The sequence below is a fragment of the Danio rerio genome, chromosome 1 (assembly GCF_052040795.2).
Source record: "Danio rerio strain M-AB ecotype USA chromosome 1, GRCz13ab, whole genome shotgun sequence".
NCBI classification, from domain to species: domain Eukaryota; kingdom Metazoa; phylum Chordata; class Actinopteri; order Cypriniformes; family Danionidae; genus Danio; species Danio rerio.
In genome coordinates, this window is record NC_141021.1 from 34623920 (window position 1) to 34649000 (window position 25081).

The following is a 25081-nucleotide window of genomic DNA, read 5'->3' on the forward strand; positions in this document are numbered from 1 at the left end:
TCATCTCATAAACTTGATCTAATAAGTTAGTGCTGAATTATCGCATTGTATCGTGATATGGGTGTAAATCGTATCGTGTTGCATCGCAATGTCACAAATGTATCGCTAATATATCGGATCGTATTCTTTGTATCGAGATGCGTATCGGATCGACATTATAGCTTAGATGCCCAACCCTAATATATATATACTATTCATAAATGTAAGTAATAAAATTGACCACACCATTCGTGTGTCGGAACAGCTGATGGTGGTATGGTGGTGGCCAAAGCAAAGACAAACTGTAGTGAATGATTTGCTCAGAAACGCATTTAAATCGGGAAAAGAAGAAGCACTCTTCACGTTTTTAACTAGGTTTTGGATGCAATATGTAAATAGCCCCATAAAGATTTAACCTATGATTAAAAGCCGTACAGAGAGATTACAAGTTACAATTGAATCCAAATTTTGCAAACTACAGAAAACAAGGCAACCATATTAATTATAGTTTATTTAAGAAGGAGAAACACAGTATATGGAGGAAGAAGAAAATGGTCCAAATAAACTGTGTGATAGTTACTGTCAAAGTCCCATACATTAGTAGTTTTTGCTGACTCTTGCTTTAATAGCAAACAGCAGGCAAATCCCGCATTGTAGGGTAGGTTATTTTATTATTGATCATAAAAATGACAGGAACAAACACAGCACATGGTATATTGTGGTTTTGTTGTGAAAACAAACTTTAACTCTTTATTCCCGACAGCCGCATCACTGGTCATCTCTTAGCATTCACAATATTAGCGCAGATGATCAATCCCATGATCCCCTGAACTCTCCTATTATTTGAACTTAAGGGCACATTCACGGTTTACCGGATCTTCATATTTGGTGATGTTGCATATCAATGTCGATACAAGCAGGCAAAAGAATCAATAGTTTTAAACACAGTGCAAAGCTTTAAACCGCAGCTGGATGTTTTCATTCACTTAGAGCTGTGATACTGCATGGGAGGTCATTTTTAAAAACCCATAATAGGGGCTCTTTAAGGATTTTTGAAGGGTACAAGTAATGGACCATTTTTGCTCTCATGGTTATTTGTGTAGCCTATGTTTAATTTGTGATGTAATACAAGATTTCACAGACTGCTGGGTTACCCTTGCAAAGGGATTATGGCATGGGGATGAGCCCATCAATCTGGAACAAAGGCTGAATGAATGAGTGATTTTGAACAAATCATTTCAGTAAATGGTTCAGGGACCCTGTCCCAATTGCCACCCTAAGACACATGCTCATGACTTAATGTCTTGTATGCAGCTGTAAGTCTATGTGTGATTGCTGGTGCTCATGAATAGTAGCCTATCATTAGCCGCGTTTCCACTATCGCGCCTAAAGCAAGCGAGCCAGGGCGAGCCAAGGCCAGTGGGGTTTCCACTGTCACTTCCGGGGCCTAATCGGGCCAAAGCGGGGCTTTCTTGGGGCCAGCGGCCGGCCTTTTTCGGCCCGCCGAATACCTTGGGCCAAGGAGGGCCAGCTGGGGCTTCGGGGCGGAGTGAAAGGAGAGGCGGGCAGTTTTCTGATCGCACATGAGTACATGCGCCAAACAAATAAAGAAATAAGGGAAAGAAAACATCAGCCTTATAGTCTGGGGTCTTTTAGCGTATGATCGCCCTTATGTTTCCCTTTTAAATGTAAGGCTGCTGCATAAAATAATAAAGTAGTTTTAATTTATAGTGACGTTTTTTTGCTGCGTCCTCCTTTATGTTTCAATAACGCATAATAAGCTTTACACCATATTAAAGACACAGCAGACAGTAAAGGTTTTCGAGAGTTTTTGTCAAGTTTAAAATGTTTGTTTGTGCGCGTTTAATGCCTGTATGTATGTGTGAGACCGGGCTAAAGCGCTCCTTCACAGCTCTGTTATGCCGCGAGCGGCTTTTTTCTTTATTTATTTTGGAGATAATACACAATATAAATACGACAGAAGGACATAAAACTTAACAAAATACGTGGCCACTTTCGTAGACTTTAAACAATATAGTGTCATATCTTGATAAAATAGCCTAAGCTTTAATGAAATATAATTTAAAGAATTACAAATATCGGATAAATATAAAATCACATTAAATAAATAAACCAATATAAAATAAACAAAAGCTAGCTATACGTAGGTAGCCTATATACAATACATAAATCGAACAGTTTTAAAGCCACATATATAGCCTATAACTTTCATTTTACAAAGACCTGTCTGAAAAAAAAAGATTTTCGATATTTTATAAAAAACAATTAACACCAGAGAAGGTTTGAAATGTTATTTATAAAGTATTTGGATACGATGATATTAATCAAATCGCGCAAACAGAGCATTATTTGGGTGAGTGAAAGCAGAATCTAGCCTACCTTTTTTTTCTGTCACCCAGTCCTGCGCAGCGCTCGCTGCTTTAAACGCTTATGGGGGGAAGTCCAAACACAAACTGTGTTCTATATACTCAAACAACTGTTTATGTTTTTATATGACGTGGTTAAATTTTTAAATGAAACTTTAAATGAAGAGCTTTAGTGAATAGCTGCCGAGCGCAACAAATATGGCTATACTTTATAAGGCTACTCGCTCTTATGCTGAAACACTTAACAAGACTTCTATCTAAACGAGGATGTTATATAATACATGCAATATCGAGTTATAAAGGAGAATTTCTGTGGCTTTATATAATGGATGTGTGCGCTCTCTGTGATGGGTCCCTGCGTTCGGCGAGATCAGTCGATGCACAATGCCAGTTGGTCGGCGAGTAAACAAATGTGATGAATGGAAATACACAGGTCTGTGCGTATAGACATTTCATGTACTGCTGTACAGTAACGTGTCATTTGTTTGTTTCGGTTGTCTTCATTTTAATGGTTTCGTTTCGTAATATCAGCCTGATCTCACGAGAAAACGTAAGTATTTTACGGTGTGCTTTATCTGAAGTAGGCGCGTTGTGTGACGTTTGATTCGGGGACGTTCTGTGGGCGGTGTTTGCTTGACGCGCTGTGAGCTATTAGCCCGTCAGTGGAAACGCGACATGATTTCGGCCTCATTTCTCAACCTCCCGGGCTATTGGCCCGGCCCGGCCCGATTAAAGCCCTGGCTCGCACTGGCCCGATAGTGGAAATGCGGCTATTTTTAATGGTGCCTGTGTCTCATTGAAGGCAATTTGTTCCTTATATGTACCCTCTATGAAATTGTAATTCTTTTAAAAATATGAATTGTCTTTAAAAATATAAATAAGTGTTGCTTATAGGATAAAAAATAACACAGTTAAAACTCCCCTCCCTTTATGTTTATCCCCATGGACCAAACCTGCCACCCTGAATTCCTTCTATTCCTGCTAGAGCAGGGGGAGAGACGCATTGAGGACCATATGAGACAGTTTCTTCTCTTCTTCAGCTTCTTACGAACATCACCCGCTATCCGGACAACATGCTTTGTGGATTCTACAGCGCAAGCATGAACAACGCCTGCAGAGCACGGTCGTCCGAAGATCGTCCTCAAAGCACCTTTGCTGCATATGTGGAGTGGACACTGACAGGGAATGAATCTGCATTTACCTTCTGTGAGGAGAAAGAACTCGACAGTGCCACCCCAGACCCAGTGACCCGCCAAATACCACCCTACAGCAAGGAGCACCTGCCTGAGCCCACCGTAGACTAAGATCCAACCCCGGTGAATAAGCCATCGCCAGCGAGAGCGACAGAACGGTAAACCACCAAAGAGGAGGTGCTTAAAGGATTGTCTGACAAGGTGTGTGAGCCAGCCACATCGCCTGATGTGGAAGTCTTGGTGGAGATTGAGGATCAGAGTGAGAGTCTCGCCCACCCACCCACTACTGAGGGTGAGCTGCTTCTGGATACGGGGAGTTTACTTATTGACTTCTGAGGTAAAGTTATCCCCGTTTTAAACCCGCGGTTCCCAAACAGCATTATCCCTGCCTCAATTCCGCTGTTACCAGACAGCAAGAAGTCAGCTCCAAGCCCGCTGTTTTCCTGACAGCATTATCCCTGTTCCAAGCCCACTGTTCCAAGACAGCAAGAAGCCAGCCACGGGCCCGCTATTTCCAGACAGCATTATCTCTGCTCCAAGCCCACTGTTCCCAGACAGCAAAAAGCTACCCCAGAGCTTGCTGTTCCCTAACAGAAGAAAGTCCTACTTCAAGCCCGCTGTTTCCAAACAGTACCTAACTTCATCCCAGGTACCTAAATGATGCTACTGTAACTCCAGGTTCATGAGCAACTTCACACCCTACCCACCCTCTCCACCTCCGGTAAGATTCAGCAGCCAATCAGCCGGCTCCAGCATGGTGGCAGCCAGTCAACCCTCCAGCTCACCCTCAAGCTCCAGAGGTGGAGCTCGCTTTGAGGTGCTGCCTGCCTGCTTCTCCCGCTGGAAGGTGTCGCCCAGCATCAGCTCCTACAGCCTCCAAGCTACGCATTCCGCCTCGCCTGTCCAACCCTATGGCTCCACATAAGCCCTCTCCTCCCTCAACTCCTCCGTAGGCCATCAGCTTCACCAGGTTCCTTCCACTCCTCCTCTCGTCGCTCCGTCCTGCATGCTATGTTGAGCTCCTCCCTCCCTCCAGCTACGCCTTGGTCCTCTGTCACTCTGGCTCCACCACAGGCTTCCATCCCATTGTCGTCATCTCGCTCGGGTAAGCTGTCCGCACCACCTCGGCCCTCTGGAACCTTGACGTCACTCTTGCTCTGCGGCTCTCTGTCTCCTCCTTGGGCTCCACCTCCAACAACGGCGTCTCCCTCGGCCAAATAACTGTCAGTTGCCGCACCGAATTTAGACAAAAAATAAAAAAAACAGACACAAACCATGAGGAGACCTATGATTTTATAGTTTACAAAGTTTAAATGTAAAGAAAAAAAAACTAAGTAATTTATAGACAAAAATAATCATGTTTAAATAAACACTATAAATAAAGACTTACCTCCTCCTGAATCCCCAGGTCTGAATGCAGACACAGTGGATAGTAGTGCAGCAGGTCTCTTTCCCTATCTATTTCAACCATTAACCCTGCCAGTAATCCAGAAGATTGTAAACATATGGCGAACATGGCAGCACAGATATAGGCGATGTGCCTGAATAATAACAAACTCAACTGATAAAAGACAAAAAGTCCGCCATTCTCCAATTCTCCAACAAATGCCGTGGATGATGGAAACAAACACATACGACCTTTCATAAATGACTAAATACGGTGTGCCATGTGCGGCCCTGGTCTCACAGCCAGGTAGGTTTGTCTTCGAAAAGCACATGTTGTCATGAATAATTAAAAAGCATGGGATAAGAAAACTCAGCTATGAATAATGATGAGAAACTGACACATCATCTCTAGACAGGCAGACAAGCACTACATCGGCGATATTGATCCTGCACTAAAAATTATTTTAAACCCAGAAGAAATTACCTGACAAAAGCGCAAAACTATTCGGTATTCCCCACAATTAAAGCTGACATGGGCTAACTTTGTCTTAATTGATGCTCAACACACACAAATCAGTACAGGGTTTCTTGAACCTTTAAAATAGGACCCAAATACCAGTGATTTTGAGGCCCACACTAACGTGACATGGGAGTGCAGTTTTCACCGCCCACTCAATTGATTGACAGGCGGCATGTTTCTGTAATAACAAGTCAGCAGAACAGTTTTTTTTTTTTTGTAAATAAACTTGGATTAAAATATTTGTCACAACTCTGTGATTTTTATAAGTTTTAAACATTTAAGTTTTAAAACTGTGTGTGTGTGTAATGCAAACACCATTCGTGTGAGACTCATCATTTCAGAAAGGCTTGAATAAACTCCACCACAAATACATTAAATAAACTCACTTGGTATTTTTGACTAATGATCTGGATTCCAGCTTTATCCGTGTCTGTCTCTATCACAGACTGCTGTTTATCTGATGTACCGCATGATGAGAAGCAGACATGCATGTGGGAACAGTGGGCGCTAAGAAGCAGCTCTTTTGCATTTAAAGCCACGGGCTACAAAAACAGCTAAAATGTAATCAAACAACAAAGATTTCGCAGGCTATAAAAATGATCTGATGGGTGTTTTGAGCTTAAACTTTACAGACAAATTCTAGAAAGGCTCATCTTATAGAAGAGGTAAAATATGTGCTCTTGTTGAGCATCTTTTTTAGCACTCTATTTTAGTCAGCAAAAGTTGAAAAGGTACAACTTTGAGTAAAATGCAGTGCTCATCAGTGTGACTTTTTACAAAGCCATTCAATACACACAGTACTGTATACTAACCCAATGAGCTAACCCATTATGTGGTCCTCACACTGTCCATGACAAAGCCATAGAACAGCCTGTACATGCTGTATTCTTACATAAATGGCCATTTTTGTAATATTTTGAAAAAAGTCACATATCCGTTTATGACGTCAATTTTCAGATATTTCAAATATAAATATGAAATTTGCATTTATTGCCATATATCAAAGGTCTGTTATTGAACAATCAACTAATATAGTTCAGTTCTAGAGGTTGTAGCCAGTATACAGTCTGTTCACAAGAGAAACCCATTGCCACCATCTGAGGTAACAATACGCCACTCCAGTGTTGACTGCAACTCTATCCGTTCACATAGGCACCAACTTTGTTTTACTTTCTTTCTTCAAAGCCACACACATTAAAAATAATAATAATAATAAATAATAATAATAATTCTATGTCCAGCACCATTCACACCAAAATTAATTAAATCTAAAGTAACGTAAATTAAATTCAAACCCTACTGGCACTGCTTCTTTCAATACAAATAAATTCATATAACCCAAACAACCACATTATTTTACACAGAATGTGTTTTAAAATGTTTGTAATGATTATCTTTTACCAATGATGCATAAGGATATCCCTGATTTACATAAACTAACAAAAAAAAAAAAAAATGCTTCTTTAGCTGCATATCTGGCCCACGTTTTTATAATATGAGCATGCTTATCATGAACATGGGCATCTGTTTAACGGTCACCATTGTTTATAACTGAGTGGAAGTGCAAACAAATGTAAACGATGTGGAAGGCAAACGTGAATCTGGTTCTCACTGTCCTGGTGACTAATTTGGTTCCTTTTGCTCCTTTCATTTCTTTATTCACTTATTTATTATTATAATTCATATGCCTGGCCTATACAAATTTGGTTTTTAATTTTACATTGTAGACTAATAATCCAGTATGATTATTATTTGTGAATAATCTTGAGGCAGTGCTAGCTGACCTTCACCACTCTGTGTGTGTGTTTTTTCATATTAGAGCCTGAGAGTTCCATTAAGAAACAAACGTTTACAACATCTTGAATAAAAGATCCATCAATGATACATAACAGTGCTGCTTTCATCCAGCTTAATGTTCAGTTTCATGTTATTAACAAAACATGTTATATCAAAGTGAATGCCTGAATTTAGTCACACAAAACGATTTAATTTACTGATGTTTATTCACAGTAATGAATCAATTTTTATTACTCTCCAGCGTCAGGCCTGCATTGAATGTTCTTTTAGTTAATTAACTGACAATACCACCCTCTTCCCAAATTTCATTTAAAGCGTGAAAAAAAATGTATTTGTAAAAATGTAAAAAAAAATTATATTCTTATTGAACACTTTTGACCAGTCTGATCAAACAGTTTATGAACAGCAAAGTACAGTGGCTTAAAGAATGCTCAAATGTGCAAGTTAACAAAACACAAGCAAAAAAAAAAAAAAAAACAAACAAAAAAAAAAACACTAAAACATTGAGAATACAACTTCATCAATTTGATAACACTTATGCACACTCAAATTCTCCCAACACATGCAATATGTTTATACATTACAGGAAATAAATGCAAGCAATCAGTCAAATGTGCAAAATCAGTGTACGTGTTTACATTAATTAATATATTAGCTTATCTTTGCACTCAGCCAAAACATAATACCGGAGAACAAGTAATAGATTTAAAAGACCAAAGTCAGGGAATATGTTGTTAGATATAGACAACAAGATAAATTAGTTTGTCGCTTTGGTGCGTTTCTCACAACACCAGTGCATTTCTGCACAACAGTTAATGCATTTCTCAAAACAATTAGCACAAACTGCAAAACCTAGCTGATAACCTGCAAAAGCACGTCACATGCTCAAAATGGAAAGTTCCCCTTCGGTTGGGGAACTTCAGTGCCATGAATGGGAGGATTCAGATCAGAAGCCGCTTATCTGGAGAGTATTGAACGGGCCAATGAATGAAATTAATTGGCAGCGTAAGCTTGCGCAGGTGTGCGACATCTGCAATTATCTCAGCATATAAGCACACCTGAAGCCAGCAGACGCCATCCTTTTCGCTTCAGATCCTTTCTGAGTGAGTCGATGAGGGTTCCTCTTGCTGATCAGCACTTCAGAGTGAACGAGTGTGTCTCCCGGTCCAGAGTGGGTCTTCGCGGTGGCAGACGGTCGAGCTGGGTTACTCCCTTGCCTGCGGTTCTTTGGGTCCGGTCCTCCAGAGCGGTGCGTATAGTTGCAACTTTCCTAAAAGAGCAACACAGTCGTGCAGCACGTCCTTTTCAGGATGGCGCTCCGACTGTGCGTTTCTGGATGCGGGGGTTTCCTGTCTCCGGATGATGGACACGATCACTGCATTGCATGTTTGGGGGTCCAGTATGTTAATGCGGTGCTCGCGGGCGGTTCATGTCGTCATTGCGATGCCATGACCGTTGCACAGCTAAGATCGCGGCTAACTTTCGCAAGAGAGCGAGCCACCCCAGTTGCCTCCTGCTCTAAAAAAGCAGCGGGCGCTCGGGCAGATCTGAGGGTTTCAGCGGGAGATAATCCGCCGCCCACGGGCTCGCGGACCTCTCGCTCCTCACGGCGCTCCATCCAAGCTTCGGGTGGTGAGAGTGATCCGTCTAACCAGATGGTAGCTCTCACACTCGCTGACACCGGAGATCAGATGTCCTCCGCGGCATCGGAGGGTGGGCTTTCACTGTCCGACGAAGATCCGGACCCGCTCGCCTCCTCCGGGCAGGTGAGCGCTGTCAAATCGGATCCTGAAGCGGACATGTTAGCCGTGCTTTCCCGGGCTGCTTCGGCCGTGGGGTTGGAGATGGTTTATCCCCCAGCTCCGCGGCCGGACCGACTAGATGGGTGCTACGTAGAGGACCAGAAGGCGAAGCCTTCGAAGCCTCTCGTCCCCTTCTTCCCGGAAGTGCACAGTAGGCTCACGCAGTCCTGGAGGGCACCTTTCTCTGCCCGTGCTGCGAGTGCCTCCGCCCTCACCGCCCTTGACGGCGGAGCTGCCAGGGGGTATGAGGCGATCCCGTCAGTGGAGCACGCTATCGCGGTCAATCTTTGTCCGCGCGGCGCCTCTACGTGGCGGGGTTTGCCCCGCCTCCCGTCCAAAGCCTGTAGGTTGTCTGCCTCCCTCGGAGCCAGAGCTTATAAGGCTGCGGGCCAGGCTGCTTCTGCTTTGCACGCGATGGCCACCTACCAGCGCTACCAAGCGCAGGCGCTGGCCGAGCTGCACGAGGGCGGGTCCAACCCAAGCTTATTACATGAGCTGCGCACCGCGACCGACTATGCTCTTCGGACTACTAAGTCCGCCGCGTGTGCGCTGGGGAGGACGATGTCCACACTTGTGGTTCAGGAACGCCACCTCTGGCTAAACCTGGCCGATATGCGCGACGTTGACAAAGTTCGCTTTCTTGACTCGCCCATATCCCAGGCTGGCCTGTTCGGCGACACCGTCGGTGAATTCACCCAGGAATTCAAGGCGGTGAAAGAGCAGTCGGATGCGATGGGCAATGTCATCTATCGGCGTGGCCGTAAGCCCGCTCCGCCCGCCGAGCCATCCACCTCCGCTGTTCCTCGCCGAGGGCGCCCGCCAACGAGTGCTGCCCCGCCTGCGCCTCCGGCCAAGCGGGCGCGGCGTTCACCTCGAAAGCAGGCAGCCCCTCCTGCCCAGGGCGCCGTTAAGTCCGGTAAACGGACCGCGAAGCGTCCCTGAGACAGGCCATCCGGAGAAGAGGAAACTTGCTCTTTCCCCGCTGGAGGGCGGGGCCCCGATAACAACGGTACTTTTCAGTGCCACCAAAACATCAGTAAAAGAGCACTTTTTCCCTTCCCCGGATGTGACTGCACGAGTTCTGCCAGTCCGGGACGCGCTGCCTTCCGGCTCGCAGACTCTACGTGCTTTGCCAGTGGCTCACGAGCGCTGGGGGGACGGTCTCCCTTTCCTCAGCCCTCCAGCCCCCTCTCCGGAGTCAGGGTGCGGAGCCAGAGCGAATCGCTCTCCTCCAGCTCTTCCGCGGGACCCTCGTGCTTCCCGGATCAGCACACCCACTCCGCGCTGCCCCACCGCTGGTACGTCAGCGATTGTAGCGATGACTCCATTAGCGAGGGCTCTGCCTGCCTGGTTAGCGCGGGCCAGCCCCTCGCGGTGGCTCATACGCACAATCAGACTCGGTTACGCGATTCAGTTCGCGAAACGGCCCCCCAAGTTTACGGGCGTGTATTTCTCCAGGGTCAACCCCCTGTCCGCCCCTGTCTTGCGAGAGGAGATTGCTGCCCTCCTGGCGAAGGGTGCAATCGAGCCGGTTCCTCCAGCCGAGATGGAGAGTGGGTTTTACAGCCCATACTTCATCGTACCCAAAAAGAGCGGTGGGTCACGGCCAATTCTAGATCTGCGCGTTTTGAACCGCTGTCTGCACAAGCTGCCGTTCAGAATGCTCACGCAGAGGCGCATTCTCCAATGCGTTCGTCCTCGGGATTGGTTTGCAGCCATAGACCTGAAGGACGCGTATTTCCATGTCTCCATTCTTCCACGCCACCGCCAATTTCTGCGGTTTGCGTTCGAGGGTCAAGCGTGGCAGTACAAGGTCCTCCCCTTCGGGCTCTCTCTGTCTCCGCGGGTCTTCACCAAACTCGCGGAGGGTGCCCTAGCGCCCCTTCGGCTCGCGGGCATTCGCATACTCAATTATCTCGACGACTGGCTGATTTTAGCCCACTCGCGGGAGCAATTGATTATGCACAGGGACAAGGTGCTTCGGCATCTCCGCCTACTGGGGCTTCAGGTCAACCGAGAAAAGAGCAAACTCGCCCCCGTGCAGAGGATTTCTTTTCTCGGGATGGAGCTGGACTCGATCACCATGGTAGCGCACCTCTCCGAGGAACGCGCTCGCCTGTTGCTGAACTGTCTGAGGGAGCTCGACAGCAAACTAGTGGTCCCACTGAAGTTCTTTCAGAGGCTCCTGGGGCATATGGCATCCGCAGCCGCCGTCACGCCGCTCGGGTTGCTCCATATGAGACCACTTCAGCACTGGCTTCACGATCGGGTCCCCAGACGCGCATGGCACGCGGGCACACACCGGGTCTCGGTTACTGCGCTGTGTCGCCGCGCCCTCAGCCCTTGGAACGACCCCTCGTTCCTACAGGCCGGTGTGCCTCTAGGACAGGCGTCCAGCCATGTTGTTGTTTCAACAGACGCTTCCAACACGGGTTGGGGGGCCGTGTGTCGCGGGCATGCGGCTGCGGGCCTCTGGAAGGGTGCCCAGCTGCATTGGCATATCAATCGCCTAGAGCTGTTGGCAGTGTTCCTCGCTCTCCACCGCTTTTTACCGGTGCTGGAGCGGCAACACGTGCTGGTCAGGACGGACAGTATGGCGGCGGCGGCGTATATCAACCGCATGGGGGGTATGCGCTCTCGCCGCATGTCTCAGCTCGCCCGCCGTCTGCTCCTCTGGAGTCACCCGCGGCTGAAATCGCTGCGCGCCATTCACGTCCCAGGCACGCTCAATCGTGCAGCCGATGCGCTCTCACGACAGCTGTTACGCCCTGGAGAATGGAGACTCCACCCCGAGTCTGTTCAGCTGATATGGGCGCGATTCGGGGAGGCCCAGATCGATCTGTTTGCTTCCCCCGAGAACGCTCACTGCCAGTTGTTTTTTTCCCTGACCGAGGGCTCTCTCGGCACGGATGCACTGGCCCACAGCTGGCCTCGGGGCATGCGCAAGTATGCGTTTCCCCCAGTGAGCCTGCTCGCGCAGTTTCTGTGCAAGGTCAGGGAGGACGAGGAACAGGTTCTGCTAGTTGCGCCCCTTTGGCCCAACCGGACCTGGATATCAGAGCTCTCACTCCTCGCGACGGCCCTCCCCTGGCGGATCCCTTTGAGAGAGGACCTACTCTCTCAGGGACAGGGCACCATCTGGCACCCTCGCCCCGATCTTTGGAACCTCCACGTGTGGTCCCTAGACGCGAGGAAGACTTAGGTAACCTACCGACTGCGGTGGTTAATACCATCACTCAGGCTAGAGCCCCCTCCACGAGGTGCGCCTACGCCCTGAAGTGGAGTCTATTCACTGAATGGTGCGTCTCTCGCAGAGAAGACCCCCGAAATTGCCAGATTAGTGTTGTGCTCTCTTTCCTTCAAGAGAAGTTGGACAGCAGGCTGTCGCCCTCCACTCTCAAGGTTTACGTGGCCGCCATCTCCGCTTATCATAGCGCGGTAGCTGGCGGCACCGTGGGAAAGCATAACCTGGTCATCCAGTTCCTTAGGGGTGCTAGGCGAATTAATCCATCTCGCCCCCCTCTCATGCCCTCTTGGGATCTCGCCCTCGTTCTCACGAGTCTGCGATCCGATCCCTTTGAGCCACTCGAATCAGTATCTCTAAGATTTCTGTCCCTGAAGACAGCTCTGCTGATTGCGTTGGCCTCCATCAAGAGGGTCGGGGACCTGGAGGCATTTTCGGTCAGTGACTCGTGCCTGGAATTCGGGCCGGATTACTCTCACGTCATCCTGAGACCCCGCCCCGGTTATGTGCCCAAGGTTCCTACCACCCCCTTTAGAGATCAGGTAGTGAACCTGCAAGCGCTGCCCCCGGAGGAGGCAGACCCAGCCCTTTCTTTAATTTGTCCAGTTCGCGCTCTGCGCATTTATATGGACCGTACTCAGAATTTTAGATCATCTGAGCAGCTCTTTGTCTGTTATGGCGGTCGGCAGCAGGGAAGTGCCGTATCAAAACAAAGATTATCCCACTGGATTGTGGATGCCATTTCACTCGCTTATTCGAGTCGAGGTCAGCCGTGTCCCCCGGGAGTTCGTGCACACTCCACTCGGAGCGTTGCATCCTCTTGGGCGCGTGCACGCGGCGCCTCTCTAACAGACATCTGTAGAGCTGCGGGCTGGGCGACACCCAACACATTTGCAAGGTTTTACAATCTGCGAGTGGAGCCGGTTTCCTCAAGGGTATTAGGTAACCCTTTGGTGATTGAGGAGACAACTCGGTAGGGTGTTGAAACACGCTTGCGGCGCCATTCTCCCTAACACGGAGGTACGTGCGCCTTTTTTATCTGTCAGTAAAGTTCCCCGTCAGGTGAGCCCTGCAGATTCCTCCGTGGCCCCCAGCACTGACTCAGCGGAGGAGTCACTTGCTGGCCCACTACGTTGTAGGTCTGCCCGCTGGTCAGCCCGCGTTTTGGGTATAGGTGCCTGCTATGCGTGATCCCCACTAGGCGATCCCATATGCTTATTCCGCCACGGTTAAGTCCCCCCCCTGGGTGGACCCGTGTCTTCCCTCTCCGCTAACCACTCTTTTGCTATGCGTACTCCCCCTTTTTAGGGCTAGTCCATAGGTAAATTCTGCCATCTATCCCCCCCTTGGGTAACGGATGGCCTCCGCAGCGTCCTCCCTATCGGGATTGCACGCTTCCCAACGTACTGTCGTATTTCCTAGAATTATCTAGATGCTCACGACTTCCCAAAAAATATATCTAAATCCGTAAAACTTCTGTTGAAGTAGGATAAATTAGGGCCAGGGACACGTTGGAGGACCGCGCCCCCCATGATGTGGGTGCGTCACGCTTGCTTGACTATCTCCTCATCGGGGGTGTTGGTAAGGTGCAGTCATTATGGCGCTTTCCATATTCTCCCATTCATGGCACTGAAGTTCCCCAACCGAAGGGGAACGTTCGAGGTTACAGAAGTAACCCTTCGTTCCCCGAGGAGGGGAACGGAAGTGCCATATTCCGTCGCCATAATGACTGTCCCTTAGCTGTTTGAAAGTCTCTTCAGCTTAAAAGGATGGCGTCTGCTGGCTTCAGGTGTGCTTATATGCTGAGATAATTGCAGATGTCGCACACCTGCGCAAGCTTACGCTGCCAATTAATTTCATTCATTGGCCCGTTCAATACTCTCCAGATAAGCGGCTTCTGATCCGAATCCTCCCATTCATGGCACTTCCGTTCCCCTCCTCGGGGAACGAAGGGTTACTTCTGTAACCTCGAACGTTCATTCCTCAAAAGCAAGTATTCATGTCAATCAAACTGTCAGTATCGTCAAAATGAAAAGTCCTGTCACCATTGTTTATGAACAAGATAGTCAAATGGCTTAGTCATGGTTTCATTATGACACTTTACTCTGTACATTTTTTAAATGCAAAAAAGTCAGATTTTGGTGACACTTCATGAAAATGCTCAAGACAGCACTATATACTATTTGCACAGATATTTGAAAACTACAGTAAAGTGAGACATCACTGCATTGAGTGAGTTATCTGAGTACAAGACACTAAATATGTATGTTTTACATTTTTACTGCAGATGCTCTTTGCAATCCTAATTTACTCACAGCATTGTGCAAAAGAATAAACACACCCTTATTTACAACAAACATAAACTCCCTTTAGGTAGAGCTGTGCACAACTGTACACAATATTGCAGTACATATTGGAACTGAGCCTACAACATACACAGGTCTGTAAATCATCCATCAAATTGTTCAATTTTAAAGACATTTTCAGGAAAATAAAGATTTAAATTTGTTTTATAAAAATTTGTTTGACAGATTTTGACAACTAGTTCACCATTTTTGTATGTAATGACTCAAGTAATTAAATGAGGACTATTAGTTTTATATAGAATGACTATTCAGCATTCACAAGTTTAGTTCATTTTGACTGACACGACAGAAGCAAATGATAATGTTATAAACAGCAGAGAGTTGTACGAAAGCAATTGATGCTTGTCCAAAAGCATTTGCAATGTGTTGAAAAAAATGAGAAACTGCTACTAGGATGTGCACAAATGACTAATTGTTTTGAGAAACGCATTAACTGTTGTGCAAATGTAAATAGTGTAGTGAGAAATGCACGAAAGCGACTGAGAAAAACTGTATTTACAACAAACATGAACTTTCTTTGGGTAGAGATGTGCACTACTGTACACAATATTGCAGAACATATTGGTACTGAACCAACATACATACACAGTTCTTTAAATCATTCATGAAACTGTTCAATTTAGAAGACATTTTCAGTAAAATAAAGATTTAAAGATTTTTTTTAATAAAATTAGCCTGCAAGATTTTGACAACTAGTTCAACATTTTTGTATGTAATGACTCAAGTAATAAAATGAGGACTGTTAGTTTTATATGGAATGACTATTTAGCATTCACAAGTTTAGTTAATTTTGACTGACTTGACATAAGCAAATGATACTGTTATAAATAGCAGAGAGTCGTACGAAAGCAATTGATGCTTGTCCAAAAGCATTTGCAATTTGCTGAAAGGAATGAGAAACTGCTACTAGGATGTGCACAAATGACTACTTGTTTTGAGAAATGCATGATCTGTAGTGCAAATGTAAATAGTGTTGTGAGAAATGCACCAAAGCGACTGAGAAAAACTGTAAATATCACATTTAACAAATATAGTGAGATTAGATACAGTGGTAGATCCTTGATGAACAGTCCAACATGCACAACTCTCACCTCTGCAGTGTGTGTGGTCACATGATTTGCGCTTTAGTGTGGACGGAGAGTTGTTCAGAAACGCTAGATGAACGCCAGTGTGGATGCAGATTCTAAAACACAGTTTTAAAGAGCACCTATGTTGAAAAAACTACTTTATAAGTTGTTTGAACAGACATATGTGTAGGTATAGTGTATAGAACGTCATATTAGGGTGATATAAACACACAAAGTGCTTTTTTTTCAATTTAACAACATAAAAACGGTGGACCAATTGGAGCGGTTTTCAGACCGACCGCAACTTGATGTAGGAGTGCGGTCCCCCCGCCCTCCTAATTGATTGACAGCTGCGTATTAACATGTCCAGGTTGTCACGCGTATAATTATATTAACAAGGTCATATCAGCTAGGATCAACAATCATCATCAAATGTGATCAAGAGTGAGTTTCACAAAATGTTTTAAAACAGTGCACATGTGTAATGAATTGCAGCAATTTACTTCAAATGACTTCATCAGCACAGCCGCGTGTCTGAACAATTATGAAAGAAGACACTTCAATCCCGGATTGTGGACGTTAAATCAGGTTTATTTTGTACATTAACATAACAGATATTCATACAGCAGTGGAGATTAACTGTATCTTGTCACATATGCGTGCAAAATGAGTGCAAAACTAAACAAGGGCGCTGTCTTTGTGTATGTGTTTGTCTGCATTGTGTATGTGTGTATCTGTGTGTGTGCGCGTGAACTTTGTAACAACATTGTGTGTGACTCATCGTTGCAACAACAAATGCATCAAATACTCATTGGTAAAGTTCTTACTGTAGTATTTCTCACAAACACTACGTGAGATCTGCTTACTTTAAGTCTGTCTGTTGTCTGACGCAACCGAGGGAGGAGACTAAGGCAAGCAGAAAAGCAGGTAGAAACAGTGAACGGGGGGGACTAGCCTTTAAGGTGCAGTACAACAAAACCGCTACCTTTTGCAAAGATGTATAAAATAGAATCTTATAAAAGGTATAATAAAAAATCTGATGGGTGTTTTGAGCTGAAACTTTACAGACACATTCTGGAGACACAAACAACTCATATTAAATCTGAAAAAAGGGGTAACCTAGGTGCCCTTTAAGACTAAAATGTATAAGTGTAAACGGGGCCTCAGACAATCAAATGTAAGAATCAGACCAAACTTTTCTTCTTAGGGGCTACTAGCATGAGATGCCCCTAACAAAGTTAACCACATATAACCAACAAACCACCATAACTCACCCTTGACCAGCATGGAAATTCTCTTTTCTCTAAGCTGCTTTTTTTTCAGCAGGGCTTTACAGTCAGGCTACATCATATGATGGATATTACATGTGGCTTGTTTGCACTGTAGGGTATGACTTCCATATGTAGTACCTCGCATGTCATATGCATGCGTGTGTGCCTGCCTGGTTTAAAATGTTTCGCTGACATTTTTATGGCTAGACTTTAAATGGGTCTTTATAAGGAAATTAGACGTGTATCTTATCCCTTCAAACTCCCCAAAGGCTTGTCTGAAAAGTTATTTTTTTGTCATGCCGTCTGATAATGAGACACATTAGTATCAGCCTCTTCGTTTAAACTAATCATTCTCATGTCAATGATGCCTCAGTGGATTCACTTAAGTAGAAAATATTGCTATAGTTGTTTGAATCCAGGCCCAATGTTTGTATGACTAATATAAAGGCTGTCTGGACGAATCGATGGAGCTCTACATGTTGCATCTGGAGTGCAGTGAGAACATTAGAGAACATAATGGCCTGGTTGGAAGTGTCTTCTTGCTTCCCTGCTGAAGTGTTGAACTGCGCCTCAGGATTTATGAGTGCTCCTGGACTCTGGTGACCCAGAGACAGGGATTTAGAAGAAACAGAAAGCAGGAATGGTGGGGGCTGGAGAGTTTGGGAAGACTCGGTCCGCTTGCAACACATTTATGATGCTCCAGAGAGTGGCCGGTGAATGGTACAGAGAGAGTGTGAGAGAAAGGGAGACTAAAAGGGAAGCAGTATCAGGAAGGAGGAAACCTAGAGGGGGGAGAAGCAAAGGAACCAAAGGGGAGAAGAGGCAAAAGAGGGACAGCGAGAGAGGGAGAGAATAGATGACTTCGGGGACTGAAAGTGTGTGCAGATGAAATATGTATCAAAATACTTCACACTTTTTAAGCCAGTGGGAGATTTGATATTTCCTCCTCCCACTTTCCCATGAGCCTCCCAGACGACTTGCCTCACAACTGGCCAGTCCCCTAAGAAACATTTTAAAAAATGATTACACTCTGGCCTGTGCTCTCACTTACACCACTGCAGCTTCAGTTCCTGTAAAATGGCTCTGACCAAAAATCTGACAAGTGGTGCGCTTTAGTCTCTGATAAAGTACATATTTTGATAAAGACATTAGATTAAACAGACAGAATCTGCAGACTTTTTAAATTGATTAATTTGTTTATTTTTGCTATGTCTGAGTGCACACTTTATCTGGCATTAGACAAGTTGAACTCTTCTTTCCTGGTTACATTTATTCATTTTCCTTCTGCCCTTTATCAGGGGTTGCCACTGCAGAATTAACCACCAACTTATCTAGCATATGTTTTACACAGCGGATACCCTTCCAGCTGCAACCCAGTACTGGAAAACATCCATACACTCTCATTCACACACATTTACTACAGACAATTTAGTTTATTCGATTCACCTTTACCGCATGTGTTTGGACTGTGGGGAAAACTGGAGCACCTGGAGGAAACCAACGTGAACATGGGGAGAACATGCAAACTCCAGCCAGAAATGCCAGCCAAGACTCAAACCAGCAACCTTCTTGCTGTGAAGTGACACTGCTACTCCCTGAGCCACCGTGTCACCCCTTTCCTACAGTAATTACAAAAATGTCAAATTATCTAATGCCTTTTAAATTTTTTCCCCTGAAATAATGTAAATATTTGATATTGTAAGATGTTTACTTACATTGATAAAGTCATTGATGAGTCTAGCTTGTGTTGAACTTCCAACGATTTCCAAAATAATTGAATTTACGGAATTTTCAAGATTTCAAGATTTATTAAATGATTATTCATGCATTTTGTTTCTGTTGAACTAATCTACAATCAGCAAACTTCAAATAATTTAGTTAACCAAATTTGAAATAATTTATAATGATTTATCCAACTTAGACTCATTCTGGAAACGTACCTCTATATACATTTCTAGAGATCAACAAATATGTCCCAGGAGATATGTTTTTTGCAGTTTTTGTTTTCACGAATCCACAAGAGGCCGCTGTGTGCGCTTTTTAAGAGTTCACACTTAGCTAATTATTGATTATAAAGCTTGTTCAGTTTGCTGTCCCAGGAGAGAGCCCTGAGCTCATAAGATCCTCGAGCCCGGGGCTCTCTTCTGTTTTCAAGGCGAGAGGAGAGTGTGAGCTCAGGTAGATCTCAGGAACTTCCCTGCTGTAGTAGCAAATGAACAAATAGTGATTGATGCAGGACAACAGCCGCAAGCAATCATGAGCACGTGATCCTCTCGAAATTAGTTTAAAAATAAACTTCACTTTGAGATCTGAATTTTCTATTGTGCCTTTCGCGTCTGCTGTTCTCTCGTAAATCCACCAGAGGCCGCTGTCGCTGTTTGACCCCTCTGCCCACCCACTTCCGTTAACCCAACAGACAAATTTAAAAAGTAATAAAAAAAAAAAAACCTCGTTTGATTTTTATCTCATTCTCACCCTGTTATTTACTTGTTTATTTTTTGGAGTTCTGTTTTTGTCTTACCTGCTTTCTGGAACCATTATTCAGCGGACTCAAACCTCATCGTCATAGTCATTTCCTCTCTGCGCCATTGAACAAGTCCACCGGCGTACACGGTGAGCTAAGTTCAGTGGACAAACTTGTGACAGCTGGAAAGCCGTCCATATGGAGGTAAGCAGTCAGCTGTAAGTGTGAAAAGGAATGTCGTCATACCACCTCGTAGCATTCATTAAAAAAATAAAATAAAAATTAATGCAGTCATACATACTTCTGGCTACATAATTCACAATCTCCAGAATTGTATATACAGTAGGGCTACGTTTTCAGAGTGAGCCTATGTTGGATTTATCAGATTATTAAATTATCAAATTATCAAAATTTCAGAAATATCAAAAGACTTAACGACTTAATGCTCTCAATTTATTATTTAAATTTTAAAACAAATATTAGTATTAAACGCTGGTTTACTTCTGTTTCTAGAAACAACATTGACAAAGAAAAAAAAGAGATTTACATATTTTCTTTTGATTCAGTGGTTTCTCACAAAGCCTTTTTTAGAGATCCTATCATTCTCACAGACTGTTTTTATACAAGGTTGACTGACTAATTTGGTGTTTTATTTATTCCAACCTCCCTACATTGATTTTAAAAATCCCTCAGATGTGTTTCATAACCAGTTTTTGTGAAATCTGTACTTAAGTCAATCTCCAAATTGCTTGGTGCAGAGGAAGAGCTTCTATACAGTGTAGCTTGTATGTTTGAAAATAGCTGATTTGATTATTCATTATTTACTATATTTTATGCTTTAAATCTCTGGGTCCCATAAGAAGAAGAAGAAGAAGAAGAAGAAGAAGAAGAAGAAAAAGAAGAAGAAGAAATTAGCGACAGTCATTTCTCAGACAAAAAAAAAGCTATTTTGCACGCTGTACTGAAATGAATGCTTATGGATTAATGGAGTGATTTCCCTCAAGGGTATTGAAAATTTGCTGTTCCTAAGCGTTTAAACCCTGAACGTGTAAAATTGTTGCTGCACATCATCACAGATGAAACGGAATTGCATTCAGGTTTGAATGCTTGATGTTTTGTTTATTCAATTTCATTTTGGCTGCATTTCAAAATGCTATTTTTTTTTAAAAAGATACAAAGTGTTCCTCCAATTGTCACAATACAGTCTTTGCTGCCTTGGAAGATTACAGGCCTGTAGGTGAGTGCTGTCAGGAGAAATCATTATTAAAATATAGACTTCAAAGAATATAGTAATGTTCCCTTGTATTCTCTGTATTTGAAATGAAAATGAGCCTTCTGCTTTCAGTACGTTTTTTTTGTAATGACAGGAACTTTGAATAGGGCCTTTAAATAAGATTTCATACAAATTGCTTGAATGATAATGAATTCAAAGTAATGCGATTGTCCAGTCTAATCTAATAGGATGTGCTCTGGATTGTAAAATTGGTCTCGCTGTACTCTAGGGAGAGACCTTTTGGCCATTACTGCACAATGTTGTTGTTATCCTGCAGTCGGGAGCATTGAGAAATGGGACACAGACAAATGAGAAAACGTCTTAGGAAGTGTGTGTATCCCCTACATGGATTTACTGTATTGTGTGCATATGTTTGCTATGGCAAGCCTCCATTTAGATGTGAGTGCTTACAAGTGCATGTGTTTTGCGTCCACAAGAATAGCGAGCAGATGTGCAGTTATTACTCTGAGTTTTATGGCACACGGCTGATGCAGTTTTCTCCCATCAGCACCCTGTACTGGGAGCCATTACTTTAGCACTGTACATCTGATACGATCCCATATCAGTCACATAGGATTTTATTATGAAGAAATGTTCGCTCCATTAAATCAGATCCTACAAAGAAGAAGAAAAAAAGAGACGACGATGTGGCGACGTTATAGGCAATGTTTAAGGGAAGCCTCCTGAGATAAAGAGATTAAAGTCCCATATGGACATCTGGAGGCCTTGATTTCTTCTTTTCCATGCGGATTAGTGTTTTGAAACTTTGTTTTTGTGGAGCACAACACTGCATTGCGGCTGCTTTTGTTTGTTAGGTTCCTTTGAGGCTATTTCCCCCCCCACCCATCCAAATCCTGTTTAATATGGATTATGCATGTCGTCTGCACTGGGATTACTGGGGATGAGTTCCATAACAAAATAGAAGCAAAACAGGATATTTTTGTCCCCTGCATTATAGGCGCCGCATGAAGTCAGTGTCAGCTGAATAGCTGATTTGTGATATTAAAAATGTGTCTGACTGGACTAGCGCTAGTAGATCTGACAGCAAAACAGAGCGCTGCATAATTTTTTTAACAATGCACTTTCTACCCTTTAGAGGGCCTGCGGCAGAAATTCAGCTGACTGGGTGATTTTGCGCACTCATTTAAGAGATCCACTATGACAAAGTACCAGATTAGCACTTGTGTTTTTCTACATCTCTTAGAGGATTAGCTCATCACAGCAAATTAACTGCAAAGTTTTCATTCAGCTTTTGAATTATTTATGTTCCCAAGACAGTTCCCATAGCAACATCTTGTTGTATTACACCAGTGAATCATTAATCACCAACCCAGGCTCATTGGAAAAACCGTGCCTGTGGCGACATTTCTCCAAAATGATAACACTTTGCTTTATATGCGCATCTCAAGACACTTTTAAATTTAAGTGTCCAGTAAATGGCTCTAAAAGTTTGTTCAGTTAATCGTAAACAGATGAACATGAATCTGCCAATGTTATATTATGTTAAGGGTGGCCCACACTAAAAGATTTTAAAACATGAGAGATCATAAACATGATGATAAAGCATCGTAGATTTAATAGTATTGTTGCTATAGTACATAAAGTACTGTTGCAGCACCCCATATACACAATTCACACAAAAAAACAGAGATGGTCTGAACTGGGGATATTACTGGCGCTGTACCACAGGAAAAAGGTGAAACAGACAACATGAAATATACAGTTGAAGTCTGAATTTTTTAAAGTATTTTACTTGTATTTTATTAGTTTTTAATTTTTTGAACACCATTTTAAGATCAAAATTATTAGCCCCTTTAAGCTATATATTTTTCTCCCGATAGTCAACAAAACAGAACCATCTTTGTACAATGACTTTCCTAATTACCCTAACCTGCCTAGTTAACCCAATTAACCTAGTTAAGCCTTTAAATGTCACTTTAGGCTGTATAGAAGTGTCTTGAAAAATATCTAGTTAAATATTATTTACTGTCATAATGGCAAGGATAAAATAAATTAGTTGGTAAAAATGAGTTATTAAACTTATGTTTAGAAATGTGTTGAAAAAATCTCTCCGTTAAACAGAAATTGAGGGAAAAAAAAAAAACCAGGGTGGCTAATAATTCTGACTTCAACTGTACCTTTCATAACCACATTACTGCTCTGACATCCATTGATTTCCTGTCAGAGTTATGTGACAGTCATTCTCTGCTTGTGGAAGCCAGACTCTCTCTCCTAATGTAAATTGTCATTTTTTTCTATTTGGTCTCACTTTATTTTAAGGTATTATTCTTGCTGTTAATAAACCAACAACTATCAACTCAATAAACTCCTAATTTGGTGCTTATTAGTAGTTATTAAGGTAGTAGTTGAATTAAGGTCCAATTAAGCAGGGTCAAAGGCAATTCAAAAAACAATAAAAAATATGGGGCAGTTGTGGTTGGAAAGTTGGAATGGTTGGAGAGTTGGACCACTGACCAGACTTGTTGCAGGTTTGAGTCCCGGCACTGGCAAGGATTATTGGTGGTGAGAGTGAATAACCAACACTTTCACCACACTCAATACCACGGCTGAGGTGAGTTCTTTAAGCAAGGCATCAATTCCTTAATGTGTGTGGTCACAGTTAGTTTCTTTGTGTGTTCACAGTTGTGTGTGTGTGTGTGTGTGTGTGTGTGTGTGTGTGTGTGTGTGTGTGTGTGTGTGTGTGTGCACTTGGATGGGTTAAATGTTGCCTCCTTACCTTATTAGATCATGTTCAGTCTCTTAGACGAGTTGCTGGCTGCAGTTCCCTTTATGGCCACTGGTGTTTCTAATAATAAAAATTTCCAAATTCCACATAGTCACCTGTTGTAAATGCTCTGTACTGCATTTGATTAAAGCCAACGTGGTAAAAAGTCAATTTGGTACAATCAAATAACCCATGCCATTTCAGATAAATGGTGGCGTTAGAAGACGAGGGACGGAGAGCACAGACACTCTTGATTCTGGAGGTCATTAAAAATATAATAACACTCATACTTAAGTGGTAAGGGGTTTTAGAATGACCAAAGCCACATTTCAGATGTTTTATAATGTGCTTACCCTGCTGGTTTATCCATTTTCACACACATATTTATCATCACATGATCTCTTAGAACAAAAAATGAGTTTTTTAATGCGCATACTGGACATTCTTTGGTTAAAGTGTTTCCATAGAAGTTTATGTGCATCTTTTCTCATTGAATAAAAATTTTATCCTATACTTAGTTGTGCGCATATGTTTTTTATGCACATTTTCCAAATGTATGCACACCTTGGCAGTTCCATCAACCGTTTTTATGCGCAAATCTAAAATGCTCATAAAAAGAAGTGGATGGAAACATAGCTATTGTATTGAGTCAATACTTCCAGTCTCATTCACCTCCATTGGCTTTTTAACAATAAAACAGCCCATGCTGATTGATGCAGCAAAAGACATTTTCTTATTAGATTGTTTCAGTGTTGATGTACTGTATAGTCAGAAACTCACTTGGATGTAGAACAATATAAAGCTGTTTGATATTCTTAAACACTTCATGTATTGGCAAATTAATCAGTTGTCCAACAACAATCACAGAATATTGCATTGAATAAAATAAAAAAAGACAGCCATTTGTGTGAGTGCAGTGATGTAATTGAAGGTTTCAAGTAAGTATACAATTTCAGAATAATCATTTACTGTATATGGAACTGATTACTTAATCGCATTGTCAAAATGAATCAGTTTACAAATAATGCACCATGATAAATGTGTCTTAAGCAATTGTGCATAGGACATGGAAATAAATGACTTTATAACCATGATTTGTGTATATCAAGCAGTGCATTACTGTTTTAGTTTTTGGAGTTTTGCATTTTTTTCCTCCAGTGAGCTTAGCGACTCACAGCTGATGCTACTAACATGATTTGTGGTATTTTTGTTGACAGTATGACAGTAACCACAGAAGAATACAAGCGAACTCAGTGTTATATTATTGAGTCATTCGAACCAAGATGACAGCGTCATGTTCCTAAATGAATCTCGGTTCTGTGCCAGACATCCATGTCGACAGCAATCAACTCTTTCGGTACGGCCTCGACTCCTCATCCAGACTTTTGCGAATGATTGCCGACCTCGCTCACGGCCAAGCAGGAGATATATTCCCTCTGTGGGCATATCGGTGAATGTGTGTGAGCTTGTTTGCGTGTGTGGGTGTTGCTGACAGCCGGAGAGATGGCTGTTCTGATAGTGCTGATGAGGCACACATCGGCGCTTAATCAAAAGCAGAGGCACTGGAATCACACTCCGGAGATGGGAGTCATAAATTTACAGTGAAA

The 25081-nt window shown here is 43.3% G+C and overlaps 2 protein-coding genes and 1 pseudogene across 2 annotated transcripts in view; 2 read left to right on the forward strand and 1 right to left on the reverse strand.

The window, feature by feature from the left end:
- The window catches only part of LOC147846887 (uncharacterized), a 161638-nt gene extending 147700 nt beyond the window's left edge, over window positions 1-13938 (forward strand). Inside the window, exon 2 of the mRNA XM_087237321.1 lies at window positions 8161-13938. Coding sequence (XP_087093447.1) covers window positions 8573-10006 — 1434 coding nt within the window. The 5' untranslated portion in view covers window positions 8161-8572 and the 3' untranslated portion in view covers window positions 10007-13938. The remainder of the gene's footprint in view (window positions 1-8160) is intronic.
- The window catches only part of LOC147846889 (uncharacterized), a 51693-nt gene that overhangs the window by 6581 nt on the left and 20031 nt on the right, over window positions 1-25081 (reverse strand). The gene's annotated exons all lie outside the window — the stretch shown is intronic.
- Window positions 3309-4484, forward strand: LOC147837408 (uncharacterized; annotated as a pseudogene).